Raw genomic sequence first — 16,737 nt, 5'->3', positions numbered from 1 at the left:
GTGCAGAAGGCCCAGGAGGAGACTATTTTTTTTTTCCTGGTCCCGTCACATGCTGTAGGTCAAGGTCATAATGCATGGATGAATCCCATACATAACAAAGCTGGTATCTGTTAACTCTCACAGCTGATTGTTTTGGAACAGTAATTCATATTTGCCTCCCTGGATACAGAGAACTGAATGACAGCTTGGATTAGCACTGCGCAGCCTTGCCCTGAGGACTTGCTGTTGACGAGCAAACCACCACCTCTGCTATTGAGATCCTCTGCTTTGACATCCCTCGGGGGCAGAATATAGGATATTTTTTAAGGATCGGTTGTGAAAAACCACTTCCTTTTCCGGTCCTACACAGGGCAGGCAATCAGCTTATCCCTCTTGGGTGAGAAAGCCGGCTATTTAAAACAGTCACCCAAGCTCCCCCAATGCAGGCACAGGCTGCTGCCCTAGTTAGGAGCTTCCCAGCACAGGGCAAATTAGATCACCGTAATGCAATACAGGATACAGGAATGATCACCATGAACACTGTGACTTTGACCTCAGTGATGGGAAGAGCAGCATTTCACTTGACACCAATCCTATGCCCTTATACCCAGCACACTCTGATGCCCCCCCCCCCTTTTTTTTTTAAGATGCCCTTTGGCTTTTGTTCTCTGCTCCATTTGCTTTTGATGCAGGAATTTGAGAACTAGCCAAAAATGGTATTTTTAGAAAGGTGAACATTGATCACTCTTTTTTTTCTAGCAAAGGTCAGGTGCAGGAGAGGAACAACACAATCCTGCACTGCTTGGGACCTAAGCTCCTATGAGGAGCATAAGACATCACTTCTGGGGAGTACCAAAAACATGTAAGATGGCTCAGGACCACATTATCCATACTCTGTAATCCCCATATTGCCAGGATAACAGATTCAGGGGAACAACTACCATCTCATTTAGAGCAATACTGCCAAAGAGAGCCCTGAGGGCTTTGCCACCGCTCTGGCCAGTGAGCAATTACAGACCAGGAAACTCATTCACACCACCATTTCTGTGCCCCCAAAATCCTGAGGAGCCTCCAGTCTCAGCCTTCAGAGAAGAATGAGGATTGCTCTTTTAACACATTGAGCCAGACTCTTCTCAGAGCTGTGCAGTTAAAAAAAAAAACAAACCACCACCACACACAAAAAAACCACCAACACAAACCAAGAAGCAGTTGGTAAGCTGCAATAGGCACACTTCAACTAGTTAAGAAAATACCCCACAATTCTCAACAACAAAGGTGGTCAAATGTTGAATGGGGCAAGCAAGTGCTGACAGTGCAATCTCCATCCTGGAAGATACTCAAAGCTTTCCCCAACAAGGCACTGAGCAACCAGGTCTAACTTCAAAGCTTGCCCTGTTTTAGTGGCATTGGACCAGAGACCCTCAAGTGTCCCTTCTGATCTAAACTGTCTTATTGACTTACTAGACTAGGCCCTGATTTGAGATTTTTCCAGACAGAAGAAAACAGTAGGTAACAGGATCTAAGATCCCCTAGGCAAGAACATGCTTGGCAAATAGCTTGGTTTGGTATTGTGTTTTAGCCTCACAAGAGACAGACACTGCCAAAGCACTCTACAAGGGTTCTCTATCCTACTGGAGAGAGGAAGATACACAGAAAGCAAATCCACAGTGTTGTGCTCCGAGGCAGTAGAAAGATGCAGGATTTAGCAGGCACAAACTACAACCTGGTGCTTGCCAGGAAGCTGATGAACAGTTCATTATATCTTCACTGGGTGAGAGATTCAGTCACAGTTAAAAAAACCAAACACAGACTAAGTCTGAAATCACTTTATTGAAAAATTTAATACAAGAATAGTCAGTGGCAAAAATATTCAAGTGTGATACAGCAACACCACAAACAAGCTCCTTACACATCTCAACTTAAGATTGATTCATTTACAAACAGCCACTGTCTCCACATACTCAGCTTTCCAGAGACATGTGCAGCATCCTGTCATGTCAGTGAGTTTCAGTGCAGTCTGTCTTTACATCAGATAAGATTAGCTATGACTGATTTTTCCTGTGAGAGGTATGAAAGGCCTTGTAGGTCTGTTGAGAATGCTATTTGCAACACAAGGCATCATTCCCACCCACCCCAGCTCATTCAAAACACTGACTGAAAGCCTGTAACAAAATATTTTGCCAATAAAAATCTTTTAGGAAACAGTATGAAAAAATACTCTATATAGCATAAAACTATCAAAAAGTGACCGTGCCAATTTCCCCTTTACACAAATAGTACTCTAAAAAAAAAAATAAAAATCACATTACATTAGAAATTCACACAACATATAACATATTGCATCTTTCTGAAATACTCTTGTGCAGCAGAAGCCCCATATAGTACCCGGGCAGTTACAAGACAGACCAGTAGCTCCCCTTTAGTTCTGCTGTCTCTACAGCAGCTGCCAAGAATTTGGCTATCACAGTTTTAGGATTTAGAGGGTAGAAAGCTGCAAGATGGCAAACCAAGTGTTTGTAAATTAGTACCATTCCTTCTCAAGAAGGAGGAAAAAAAAATCACAGGAATCTCTTGATTAAAAAGATATTACATATTACTTGATGCTGGTGTCAGTGAAACAATAGAGTTTTGACTGTTTCTGTGTCAGTTTTTATTTGCAGAGTACTACTTCATGTGCCAGAGAGGTACTTGCAGCATCTTTCAGTGATTTCTGCCCTAATAAGAGCATACAGCCAAGCCACAGGAGCAAATAAAACCACATTGGCTTACTTGGTTCCATGAAAAAAACACCATGAAACACTGACAGACACAGGGTTGTCTGCCTGCTGTCTGGAAATAATAAACATTGATTGTTCCCCAATTCAGTTTTCAGCAACCTTGAAGATGTTACATAAAAAAGAGTCATCACTATCTTGGCCCCTACTTTTCCAGGCACAAGATTCAAAGCCCCTGCAGCCTTCATGCACAGCTATGCAGAAAAGGAGCTGAATCCCTAGGGATTGAAGGCATTGCCGTGTGCAAAACCCACTCTGTATTTGGTGACTTAATCTTCTCAAATAACTCAGCAAGAACTTAGTTACTCTCTGCATAACCTTGGAGAATACCAGGAGTGGGCTTTACATTTGAGGATGTAAAATCAGATGACCTGCTCCTCTAAGAAAACAGCAGTAGCCCATTCAGACACAGTTAGCATAGGGATTTTTTTTGTTAGGGGGGATTTTTGTTTGCTTTCTTTAACAGAGAGCTGGCAACAGCCAGAGCCCCTCCCTGTACAAAGCGTACAAAGTTATCTCCAGCTAGAGGTCCTAGAGCATAAAGCCCTTTCTCCTGAGTGCATTCATAGGTGAATGGATCAACATCTATGGGATTCCTCTTTGGATTGACTGGTTGGTCACTGTCCATTGCCAAGTCAATGGCATTATTTGGCAGAAAGGAGAGGTTGGGGTTTGAGCCAGTTAGAACAAGAGCCATGGAAATTTTATAAACTTTCTGGTAGCCATTCTTGTCTTGAAAGATACATTTCTTGTCCTTGCCGAAGGATAGCACATGATGTTCAGGAAGGCTAACGTAACACTCATAGGGCCCAGCACAAGCAGCTGACTGTTCTTTCATCATCTGATGGACTTTGTGGTATTCAGGGTACATCATTTTGGGGAGCTGGTTAAAAATAAGACCCGGATCACTGACTTGTCTCCGAAAAACATGGATTACTGGAATATTGCAATGGTGAGCAAAGAGAATCGCATCAGCAGCTGTCAGGCCAGCACCTACAATCAAGACTGGATCTGACATAATGCCAATGCTGTTGTTCTTCACTGCTTCCTCCAGAGCAGACAGCTGGTGATGGACATAGGAAAGGTTCTCTCCCTTGACCCCAAGCCAAGTAGGACTATCGTATGTTCCTGTAGCTAAGACCACATTCTCTGCATAGATGGAGAAGGGCTCTTTATCACCTTTCACAGTTTTGAAAAATCCATCCACCTGAAAGACCTCCGCACTTTTCTCATTGAAGTTCCAGAGTGAGTCACTATTCTCCGGCAGATCTTTCTGTGTGTGGTTGGAGATGCTCTCTGCACTCACTTTCCTCACAGAGGTCACAACAGTACCACATCTGAAATTCTTCTGCAGTCCTTTCTTCATCACATAGTGTTGGTAATATTGAGCAATGTCTTCTGCTGTGGCTCTATTGTTTCTGAGGCCTCTGTAATATAGTACAAACAAAGGTCAAGCAGCAGTTAAGTAAGAGACTGGAATTTCTGCCCTTTTCCACTGAATGTATCCTAGAGCCATCTATCCTTGCACTACCAGAGAAGACTTATCTAGTTTCCCTGACTTCAGCAAAGTTATTCCTGGTATATGGAGCTAACACTCAGATCCACAAGCTGTTGGACAGAGGCAGCTTTCTCTAGCATGAATCCAATCCCCAAGAACATGATTGCTCATTTATGCTTTCCTCTCACATCTTACTTCCATTCCATTTTTAACTCCTGGAATTTTTAATATTAATTGTTACAGATCTCAAGAGCAGAATCACCTCAGAGACAGTAGAGTAGCTGAGCTGATTGTACTTGTCATTAGGGAGAGCAGCAGTAGACACAGAAGTCAGATGACCATGCCTTTACCAAGCTTTATTCAGAACTCATGGTCCCTGTGATTCATCTCTCCAGGGGGTGTTGAGAAGGACACATTCCAAGCAGCACTGCAACTTTACCTGAATCACTGAATGCAGAATGGACTTTTACTGGGGGGTTGGGAGGGTGTCCTTTCTCTCACTAGAATCATCCATAACAGATGGGTAGCTACATTCAAGAAGTCCACTCCAGTCCAGGTTCCCAAATAACCTCCAGATGTTTGCAAATAATCACACCACAGATATCTTACCTTCTCTTTTGCTTTAGCCAGTCTTTGAATGGGAGATCTGGGAGTCCCATCCATTCCCCTCTACTCAGGGTAACCATAGAGCCCTCAATAGACTGGAACAAGAAACACAGTTAAATGACTTTCAGTTATTTAATGCAAGAAGCGAAATGCAATTTTGTCATGTTTCAATATGGCACAGATCATGAAATCAGTGATTTCCTCTGATCTGCTGTCATGGATGAAACCATCCACATTCTCCAAAAAGAACAACAGACTGGAAGTATAATTACCTCTCATGCTTTTTTCCCTTTTAAACTTTTGCTTGTCTATATACATTAAATTAAACATGGCTGACTCCATATTAAAGGAGCTTTTGCAATATCCAGTCAACACATTTGGCTATCTTACAGCACGGAGACTTAAGCAGTTAGGCTTCAGTTCACCTACATGCCAGGCACCTCCAGGAGCATTTCTGCCAAGGACCAGGTGAGGGATGGCTCTGTTGGTCTCGTGCCACCAAGTGAGGACAGATTCTGCTGTTCCACCAAAGTCTGTGTCTGGACGCTGAAGAGTATCAAACAGAAGAGCCACAGGGCTGTGGGATCGTCCCTCCAACCCTTCAGACAGGTACTCCAAATCCTAAAGAGAGGCAGATCAGATAATCAAAATACTTGTCCTGCCAGGCAGCAGACGGCTTGTTACTCCAGTATTTCCAGTCAGTGGTTCTGGTGTTCCGCAAAGCTCATTTACCAGCACACAGACCCTGTTATTGTGCGTACTTCGCTTAAGGCTCATTCTGTCCATGTACTTTGGAAATTCAAATCAGGTTATCACTCATAATATACCCCTAGGATGCTTTACTGTGATGTTATACTGTTTCTTTTTACACAAACCTGGTCCAAAATGGAGACATCTGGTGCCTCTTCCAGTTTCCTCTGAAGAATGGGATGAGGATGAAGAGAGCCTCTTTTGAAGTAAGGGATGTTGCCTGACAGCAAATATGAAAGACAGATTCCTGAAGGTCCATTCCCTAAAAAGACACAATGGAGAAGAATTTATACTCCTGCAGATAAAGCAGCCCTTTGAAGAGTTTTTCTAATATCCAGACCAATTCAAAGGTTATGACACTGCTGTGGGTACAGAGGATTTTCTATTCCACGTTGACTACTGACTTATTGGATGGAGTTGGGGAAGTAATTTTACTCTCATATTTCCCCTTCTCCTCAGTTGCATCTAGTTGCATTGCAAGGTCTTCAGAACTTGCTGAAAAGACATTGGGTTAAACAAGCCAGAGGTTAACATCACTTAAAGCTTGAAGTCTCTAGCATGCTGATGAATTGAGTTATTGCTCATTAACTACTTTAAAGGTTTAGAAACTGGTCACATACTGACTGGGGACCTCAGCTCTCCTGGATGCACATTTCAAACCAGTGCAGAGTAGTTCATTGCACACAGGATACAGAGTAAGTCCAGAAAAGAGAGTAACTATTGAAGTGAATGGGAAACAGCTCTGCTCAGTAAGAAATGCCATCTAACGAGGGTATGTGGCAATAGTAGTTTTGACTAACAGTTCTTGAGAACACTTGCAAATGGGAACCAGCCCTACCATGGTACTGCAGGCAGTGTGTTAAAAAAAAAACCTCTCTCTGCCATGCCAAGACAACCCCTCAGAATACAGCACTTTGAACAGATTGCTGCATGACTGAACTCCTGCTGACCACCCAACAGCCAGTGGAAAAACTTGATATATGTGACTCCAAAGCCCAGTGAGAGTAGCTCGTGGAAAGTTTTCACATGGCTGTTCTCCAGCACGTTTAACATTTTACAGTGTCTGCATAACTAGGTGTCAGCCTCTCCGGCTGCTCAGGCTTTGCTGCTCACTAGTATGTGAGCAACCACCATTACATAATGCAGTGACGATGTCGGGAAGGAGAGCTGAAGTGACACAGCAGCCTGTGTTGGCACAGTGCCTGTGCTGCATGTGAGAGTGACTGGAGCAAAGGCTGCTTCTTGGAGATTTGAGACAGAGGGAGGCTCAGGCTGTAAAGTTAACAGTGGGCTGAGCTATGTGAAGGGCAGTATATGCCGCAGCTGGGGCCAAAGTCTGCTGTGCTGAGCAAGGACCAGCAGCTGCCGGTCGGTGTTTGGAATATTCCACTTGCAGGAAAGTTATCCAAAACCAACAGCAACAAAAATTAAAAGCAAACTAAACTGCAGCTATAGTGAAATATAACACTTTTCAGGTCACTTCTTCACTTTAGGAAGTACAAGGAGGCACCTAAGCCAAACTTAAATCACCTGAGTGCACAACACTCAGCAACACATACACCGGATTTACTCTGAACCACATCTAAGTTTGATATGGATGGTCATAAGTACAGCTGCTTCTGCAGCTCAAACTATTCTAGAAAGCAACTGCTTTCATGAGGCTGCCAGCACAGCCGAGGGAGCCCACAGCCTTCCTGGAGCAGGGCCTGGGGAAGTAGCTGGAACCTGCATGCAATGTCCAGCTGCAGTGAAACAGTTGAGCTGTTTCAGCCCAACAGCCTCCTCAGAGTGCACATCCTCACACTGGTGCTTCTGAGGCTTTAGTGACATCTCCATGCTGGACCCCTATATAGGTGCACTAGGGAGGTACCAAAATATCCTCCCTCCCACCTAAATACTTGTACAACTGGGCAGTAAAAAGTCACTCTCAGACTAGAACCTGCTGGGAGTAGTGTCCTTGTCAAACTCACTTTTAGCAAGGAATAAGTGTGATTTATGTGGTGCACTAACTTTGGACTAGCTCTCTCAGGTGCTATAAATTAGATGACAGATAAGGAAGGAACCCAGCTCTACAAGGCATTTAAACACATGCTCAGATAAGCAGGGTCCAACACCTGTGCTCGAGCACAGCTCATGATCGGTCACAGAGGGGAACGCACTGACATCACTACTTGGGCTTTGCTCCAAGAATCACCTCACATTACAAAGCTCCCCTCTTGCATGGGAGACAAGACAGTTACTACATAACCTGTTTCCTAAACTGGTAAAAAACCCGCAGCTTTTTACCGTTCTATTAAATCTGTACAAAATCAGTGTAGCTGATTTGCATTTTAAAATAAATCTGTGAAAAATTTCAAGAAACTTTAACAGCATCTGTGGCACTTTCTAAACACACACAATGGGGAAAAAACATCACACAAACCCACCTCCATTCAAGCACTACAGATAATCACTTCACAGCAAGTTGATTAACTATCTGTAGTGGAAAAGTTTCAATCCCTTCTAAATATCCGACAGAGAAAAACCAGGCCCAGCTGAACTGATGCCCAAAAGGTTACCAATTTTACTATTAAAAAAAGAGGTATGTGTTATAGTTAGTCAGATAACTAGTTCCCTACTTCCCACAACTCTTAGTGGTCTTTCTCTTAGTACTAGAGAAAGTTTGACTATCAGGGGAGGAATGCAGAAACAGTAGTCAGGCCTTTCTGGTTTGAATAAGAACATGTGGTATGAGAGCTGAAGATAGTAAGTCCAAAGCAACAACAGCACGAGAGTGCACAGTAATGCTCGCAGGAGAAAGCTCACCTATGATCACAACAGGCAGTGGCTTCAACCCACTCTTATTCTGGGGTCTGGTCAATAGAGCATACATCTTCCTGTCCGGAAGCATTTAGGTCCTGGAGCCTACCTGTTAAAACAAGTAAGTTTTGAATTATTTGCTTTTTTGACAAAAAAACCCCTGTGACTTTCTACAGTCCACAAACCCAGGTTCATCTTTTAAAGTATTATCCTTGCATTGCAGACCATCACATTACACTTCCACACTCAGGTCAGGGCTACTTATCTTTTTCTCCTCTTGCCCCCAAAACCAAAGGATGATTCCCTGATTATACACCACACACACACACACAAAAAAAAAAAAAAAAAAAAAAAAAAAAAAGAGAGAGAATCTTTATCTTTCTCTTCCACACATGAATTCCAGTCCCTCCAGAACAGCTGGCAACTGGCAACTTCAATAACCCTCTGGCTACAGTAACTGCAGTGTTGCAGCTTGTTAATGAAAACTTCACTTCTGCCCACACTGTGTAGAAAATTGTCATAATTATCATGAACACTTAGTACTTTTTAAAGCAACTTGGGCATTTACTGGTAAGTAGAGCAAACCTCATTCCAGACTTCTGCCCAAAGGCTGGAAATCTCCTGGCTGCATTTTCAAGTATGTACCATTCCATCACTACAGGGTTTTTTGAGAAGTGCTACTTTAGTTCCTGAATCTTTTCTTAATTTTCCAGAAAACAGAGAGTTCTAGGTCTGAACAAGTAAATAACAACAAGTCTTTAAACTAAATATACATAATAATTACCTTGGAGACTAAGGTGTCATTAGAGTGGAATCTACAAAACTAATCTAATCATTATGCAGATATTCAATGAACAGTGAATCAAAGTTTTTTGCCATTCCTGCAGGAATCCTAGCATGTCAAATAATGACTTCTGTAGTTTTCCAGGGAATTCAACTATACTGTCACTAATCTAGAAAAGTTAAAAGTTACTTTTACTGCAACAAACATGAGATTTTTTTAATTCAGCATAAGCTTTTAAGGTATTCTACAGAGAACACAGTCTTTTATAAAAACATTATTCTCATTTTGGAAAGCCAAGTAAAAATCCACTGAATGGCATGACTTTGTTCAGTAGGGCATGCTCTCCACACCCTTTTCAAGTGCAGAAAGATATTTGGAAAGTGCACTGCACCCTTCCATAAGGTCTGGCACATCACTGCCTTTGACAAAGATATTGCAGTAAATGTCATCCTACAAGTGTAATGCTCCACTTTAAGCCTGACATTTACATCACCAGCAACTACAGTAATGAGGCAAGACCCTGGTGATTGAATGAGCAGCCAGAAAACCACAGGTGAGTTGGTTTTGCAGAATCCCAGGCTTCAGGAGGAGTCTTGTAAGTGCATTTGCCTGCAAGGATGTGACAGTTCTCATATACACCAATATACAGCCATCGTTGGGCTAGACAGAGCTGTTCCAAGACGACTGGGTTCATCCAAGTAAAGAGGCACTTAAGGCTTACAAGCTGAATTCAAAAGTAGGAGCTTTGCATCACAGCTTAGTAACGCTTACTGGTTGCCTATTACTACTTAACTAAGCATTAGTCTAAGACTCTCATGCATTTTGCCTGACAGGGCAAGAACCACTTAAAAGACATAATAGTTGTGCTTTCTAATTTAAGTCATTTCAAGCATCTAGCTTTGAAGAGAGTTGGATTTCAAGGAAACAGGTTCCCAGTTTAATTGGGACTCAAAGGCAGATGCATACACTACAGAAGATGAACACTTCGGTGTGTTAATGTCCATACCAAGGCATGCATCCCTGGTAGCTGCAGGAGCACAGCCTAACTGTCCAAGTATTTCCCAAGCCTTTTGGGTAGGTTCTCCCACATGAACCAAAACCTGCACCACCTTCAGCAGACTGTTGTGTAAGTTTACCTCCAAATAATTCCCTACCACAAAGCTCCAGAGCTGCAATTTGTAGAATTCAGCACTAGCACTTGGGACGGCCAGAGACACCAAAGGAACAGGACACTGGTGTGACCAGTAAGGTATTCCCCTCAAACCAGCTAAACCACAGTACCTATCTGAAGGTTAGCAGAGGTTTCTTCTCCATCATAACAAATAAATCCCCTCCATGGCTGTACTACAGAAGAAGACAAGTTCTTATTAATTTTTCCTAGCACAGAGTGCACATCTTATTTCTGTGAAACTATTGGGAGTCTGGAAAAGAGAAGCAAGATCTCTGGAAGCGATCTTCCAGGTTTCTGCTCCATAGCACTCTGCAACAGCATGCACAGAATGACTGTATGCACTCTGTAGACAGTGGTAACCCAGTAACATCTGTGGGACTTTTGCTGGAAGGCCTGCAGAACCAACCCAATACTGCACATGGCAACAGTTCCAGGAAAGCAGCAAAGCCAGCATACAAATCAGCCTGCAAGTCTGTTTGCAAGACTTGGGCGCAAAGTCATGCCATTGTGTGCCAGCATTTTTCTGGGGGAGTCTGAAGAGGACAAAAAAGGCACAAGACTGTAGAAGTCAGCCTGGCAGTCCTCCTTGCTTTAGAGGAAGGTTGCCTTGGCTCCTGGCCATTGCACCACGCCATGCTACCCCACCCTGATAAAGAGTAAAGCCAGCAGCTGCTGGCTCACTCTCCTCATTTCACCCTCCTCCTCCTCCATTCTGTACCTTTTGACACATGAAAAAAGGTGCATTTGCTAGAATTAAACCAAATCTTAATGGCTAGAGGAGCACAATTGTTAGTCTGATGAAATTACTAGATCCATGCACATACATGACCATTTTTAGCCACAGTTTATTCAGAATCTGGGTTCACAAAACCCCATAATGACGATTTTAGTACTACCCACTTTGTTTCCTAAAGTTTTGACACTGCACAATTCTATCAACACAAGATTAACTATCGGAAATGCTTCTGTTTATCCTAGCATGTCTCTACAAATGAGAGAAGTCCCTTCCATAGCCTATAGCTGCCATCTCTATAATTCATAGTTAATAATTCTTCTTTTTAAGTAAAAAGTGAACCAGATGCTAAACCCTGTTTATAGCTATTCCCGTCCTCTAGGCTAAATGTTTGACTTCTGGGGGTAAAACTGAACTCAGAGCATTTCAAGCATTTCAGTTTTAGGCCAGATGTTCACTTTTCCTGCCATTAGAATTAAAGGTGGATTATTTTAATTATTTTTTTTTTGGCAATCTTAGAATCAAGGGACAACATATACTTCAATAACCTGTACAGCTAATACAGCATAGCAGATGAAAGCCTGTTCTTGCAGAGGCTATTGGAAAGCATACAGGACATTGAAGTTAATTTCAAACCTATACAAAACTAGTTAGCAGCAAGAGAAAGCTTGAGCTAGCAAGAAACTCAAGACTGCTCTTCTCGCCCTCCTTCTATTTAGAGTAGGTTGCTGGGCACTCACACTTAGCCAACTCAGTGACACTGATCCCTGTTCTGGCTCCTGCTTTAGGCTTCCTACTTTAAATAGGCATCTCTTTCCTCTTCATTTGGGAGCATGCTGCAAGCTCCACAATTTATCTCCTCGCTGCTTCCAAAGCCTTTCAGTGTCTATGTGATGTTACATAATTGTTCTGGCTTAGAAAAGCACCCAGCTCATTCTGGGCCAAACTCTGCATACCTTCCCAACACAGCCTTAAGCCTAGAGGGACTGTAACTCACATAAAGTCAGTCAGTGTGGCCCCTAGTAGTTCCAGGCTGCACAACTGAAACAGGTTTTAAGTAAGTAAAAGAAAAAGCAAAGATGCATTTAGCAAGACAGTGACACCATGATCTTTAGCAGAAATAAAAAGCCAAGTTACATCAGTCATATGCAAGTAGCTCTCCCTGTAACATCAATGAGACTTTCGCTCAAGTAAGGACCACCGAGTGTGGTCTGTACAGCACATGGGGAGAGTTTAAAAGAGCAGTGCAGTCAGTATATAAATAATGGAAGAGACTGAAAGAGCTACCATGACACTCAGGTTTAAACAAGAACAATTCTAACACAAATGCAACAGTTTTCTTCAGCTTCATTTCTTCATCAACTCATTCATTTCACCAGCAGTTTTTAAAATTTAATTCATCAGTGCTTTTAAAAATAAAAAAGCAGGCATCTCCATAGCTTTTACATTTTATGCTTTCCTACAAGTTTCAGAAGTTTGTTTCCCCCCCACCCCTTGCATTATCACTCTTACATGCCAGGCCAGTTACCCCACAAACACAATTAAGGTATGTGGAAAAAAATTCAACTTTATGGTACATAACAATACTGCCTTTTGAAAAACACCCCTGTGATATTCAGAAAGCAATGTTACAGTATGCCAGACAGAGGTCTCTAGATTTACTTATACCCTTCTTACCTTTAGCAGCAGGTCCGATGAGAAGTAGGACCTTTATGGAAATGCCTGTACAGCCTGGAACGCCAACCAAACTACAAACCTTGAATCCTGCCTCTGCTCTTAGACAGCTGTTTAAATCTAGTAGGCTAGCAGCACTAAGAGAGGAGAGGAGGAGCTGAAATGAATGGAGGCGGAGCAAGGAAAATACTTATAAGCATGAGTCAGCAGGAATATTTCCCTTCCTAGATTGTGAATGAATGATGTAGTGATCTTCCTTAGTAATGTTCAGCTGACTACATGACTACAGCAAAAGCAGGCTTATAGGAACCATGCATGGCAGAAGTCCTGCACTGAACAAATATCTTCATTTTTAACACTCAGGGCTAAACCTGAGACCCTATAAAATGCAATGCTTCCTGTGGCAGAACTGGGTTTTTCCTCTGTATTTAAAAGAAAAACTGCTGGTTATAGTTACAGGTGGGAATGAAAGTGATAGGATAGCACTGTATGCTTGCTTTAAAACGAGTCATATCTTTGGCCACAAAAGGACAAGAAAATGTGATTACTTACTTCCTACTTTGGACAGTTTGTGGGTTTAGTTTCACCTTATATCATAGATATAGTGGGTCTGAAAAGATGGACTTCAGTTTATCTTTTTTTCTTCAGTGAGATAAAGTCTTATAAACCTGTTGCACAGTAGCGGTAAAATGAGTCTGACTACTTCCCGTAAAACTTGAAACTTACCACGATTTTTATCCAAGATATCTTACTCAATTCAGTGGAATAATCGATCAAGCTTGCTAAATTTAAAGTGCCCTTAACAAATGAAATAAATTTGTGCCAAAGTGTTCAGTTCAAGTAGTAAGTGCAGCATATTTTTATCTCTGAGGTCATCTGTTTTGAAACTACAGTCTCCAGGGAATCAGGAGGACTGCTGATACCCAGTTAAGATGCATACTTTCAACCACGTGATATAAAAGATAAAAACAGTTCATAAGAAAGAATTCTGTACTCACAATCCACATCAAAGTAGGATGCTTCATAATCTATTTTAATTCCACCAGAATAAGTTGTTTTAATAATTATGAAGCCATCATTTCACTTAAAATTTAACTAACAGGGATTCCTCTGAAAATCTGACTCAGTAAATACTTATCAGACTGAGGAGTGGTGGGTTTGGGGTTTGGTTTGGGGTTTTTTTATTATTATTTTATTTTTTAAGGTCTTTCAAGTTGCCTGGGCCTTCATCCAAGGTAGCATTTGCACAGAGCTCTTAAATAACTCATACTGATTTTTTGACAGGAGAAAAGGCTTTTATATGCATTATTCAGATATTTATTGGCAGGTAACAAATGTACATGTATCAGTCAAGGAAAAATTAAGCTTCCAGAGAAACTAAGGCATTTGTTTGGTTAGGTGATTTAAGACTGTCCTGTTGCCAGGTTTTTCAAAAGCCTTCTTCAATACATTGCAGTGTTGCATGTCAGTGTTTTAGAACAAAGATGTTCAAGTCCATACATGCTCATAGCATAGATACAAGAGGAAGCCATATGATGGTTTGGCAGACTTTATAAGCAGTAAAATCAGGAATACTTCCTATGTGTGCAAACCTGCAGAAATAAAGTTGTGCTCTATGTACGAGAAGAGGAGATCCTCTCCACTTCCCACCAGAATTTGGAAAACTAGAATCTGTATTACCTCCGCAAATAAAGCCAGGATGTCTTTCCAAAACCACAAGCTCCATCATATTTTTGCACAGAGTATAATTCTTTACAAGAAAATGTTAATGTACAACAATAACCTGCTGTCTTTTATTTGCTTGTACAATAAGACCATTGAATACAGCAATTTGGGGGCTTATTTTTTATAGATATCCCAACAAACACATCACATGGAATATATATCAATGTTACTGTTTCTTCTCGTGTTCCTCATCTAGAAACAAATAATTCAGCCCAACACTTTGTCTGCACAAACTTTCCAGAAGAGGAAGTAATTGTGCAATCTGCACTTGACCTGGCAGCCAGCCTTTGACCTACAAATTTATGCAATTCACTTATATTTTCTTCCCGATTAATTGCAAGCAGTATATTCAGATTAGTTAAGTGCCCAAGTAAAAAGCTTATATAGACTTCCAGCATGACTTTGCACTTCATAGCTGTCAGAGTAAGCAGTTGACTAACAACACTAACTCCTTTCTTTGCACAAACTGATAAAACATTTTATTGATGCAGATTTAAGGGTCTTTAGAGGGCTTCAGATTTTTAAAGAAAAACTCATCTAAACTACTAGTCTGTAGGCTCATTCATTGAGGTGTATTGCACTATACTCCAGCTGAGATCTGAAGAGTCCAGATCTCTATCACAGGGTACAAATAGATTTGTCACTTAAGCAGACACTGTCAGCTAAATGGATTATTTGCAAGGGTTTCTCCTCTGTTCTTTAAACGTTTTCCTTTTAAAAAATAAGATAGTAAAGCTTAGCCTCTAATGAACATTATCGAGAAAACAGATACTAAGCTAGATTAGCAAGACACCACCAAATGATCTAGCCAAAGCAAAATAATATTTATGCAGCAGCTTGTGAAAAGATTCCTTCTTTAAAAAGTTGTTTGGTTTTTTTTTTAAATAGGACCTATGACATTAAGGACTGCCTTCAGATAATGTAAAGGACCAATGTTATCTTCATCTGTACTTGCAAAAACACAGGGCACAGGGGTAGAGCACTACATTTGCTTTTATAGGAATAAGCCTTACACATAATATAATGGTAGCTAGGCAAATCATCCCCTATCAGGGTGTACGGAGGAATTCAAAACACTGTACAACTCATCAGTCCCCCCCGAGAAGGTTTTGGCCTGCAGAAAAGAGGGGCAGACTTCATGGTTGTCATTCATTCCACCTTCAAGTCATACAGTTGCAAGTCTGCAGTCCACAGTATCAGCAATCTTGGGTGCATTTGTTGCCAAGGTCAGTTTGTTTCCCTTTAGGTCAGCCATAATATAGTTCTCAGAACTCCAACAAGTTGATGCTATGTTTTACCAAGGTAAAATTTGAATAATATGCCAGGAAGCATGGACAGAGCCATAGCACTGTTCTGGGGGAACATTTTGCACCTGAACCATCTCTTGTTGCAAGAAATTTCCTTGTTACCAACTGACTTTTCACCTCAGGTCACTAAGTTCTACTCATGAGACATGCCAGATAGCCCTGATTCTGCTGTCCTCTGATTTGGGGGAGCTTAAGGAGTAACACCCCTCTGGTGTCAGAATTCATTGCTGTTACCTCTGCTGCTGACAGCTCATGGCGGAACACTTCTTACAGTACCTCTGTAGCACCCACCCTCCCCTCTAGCCAAACTTAAGGTGTACCATCACTATGTGCCAAATTATCATGACATACTACTTTGTTTCACACATTAGAACTTCATGTTCTGCTGGCTCTTTGTAATTAGAGGAACACTCCCAGTGTGATCCTCCATGGGCCACGGCAGTGCTTTGTTGTTTCTTTCAATTATGGTGGAACACAAATACAAAATTCTGCATGTTTTCCACCTAAGAGAACATTCAGTGCAGATCATTTAATCTAAGGCAGAATCTCAAATTCAGGTGTTAGAAAAGCTGACCACATATTTTGCTTCTATATGATGTCTGTGCAGTACCTAAAATCCAGCTTTGCTCTGTTGCTGCCTAAAGCATCTCCACTCTTTTCACACAGAAAAACTTCCACTTACAAAACAGTATGTTAGCTTATGCACCAAAACTAGAACCCACATATTTAATAATACATGGTTTGACATCAGTACTGAAACATTTTACCTGGTTTCTTTTTGCTTCAACTGAAAAAAACCCACATTTGTCACCAACACCGTAACCTGGACCCACATCAGCAAGATGCTCCCTCTAGATGTCCTGGCATCTCCCGAATCAGAAGTGGCAAGCTGTGGCCACACCACCTCTGACAGCAGCTGGATCTCTGAGGTACGTTA

At 41.6% G+C, this 16,737-nt stretch overlaps 1 protein-coding gene across 1 annotated transcript; it reads right to left on the bottom strand.

Moving 5' to 3' along the window:
- Nucleotides 1-1,790: 1,790 nt before the first annotated feature.
- Nucleotides 1,791-12,916, bottom strand: OSGIN1 (oxidative stress induced growth inhibitor 1). The gene is made up of 6 exons (XM_009912887.2): nucleotides 12,772-12,916; nucleotides 8,413-8,515; nucleotides 5,733-5,869; nucleotides 5,287-5,478; nucleotides 4,861-4,952; nucleotides 1,791-4,180 (listed from the first exon to the last, which is right to left on the bottom strand). Exons 2-6 carry the CDS (start codon nucleotides 8,495-8,497, stop codon nucleotides 3,187-3,189), a joined length of 1,500 nt encoding a protein of 499 aa, XP_009911189.1. The 5' UTR covers nucleotides 8,498-8,515; nucleotides 12,772-12,916; the 3' UTR covers nucleotides 1,791-3,186.
- Nucleotides 12,917-16,737: the final 3,821 nt, after the last annotated feature.

Source organism: Haliaeetus albicilla, chromosome 10 (genome assembly GCF_947461875.1).
Source record: "Haliaeetus albicilla chromosome 10, bHalAlb1.1, whole genome shotgun sequence".
Taxonomy (NCBI): Eukaryota; Metazoa; Chordata; class Aves; order Accipitriformes; family Accipitridae; genus Haliaeetus; species Haliaeetus albicilla.
Note: the sequence above shows the minus strand (reverse complement) of the source record. Positions and strands in the feature narration are given on the sequence as shown.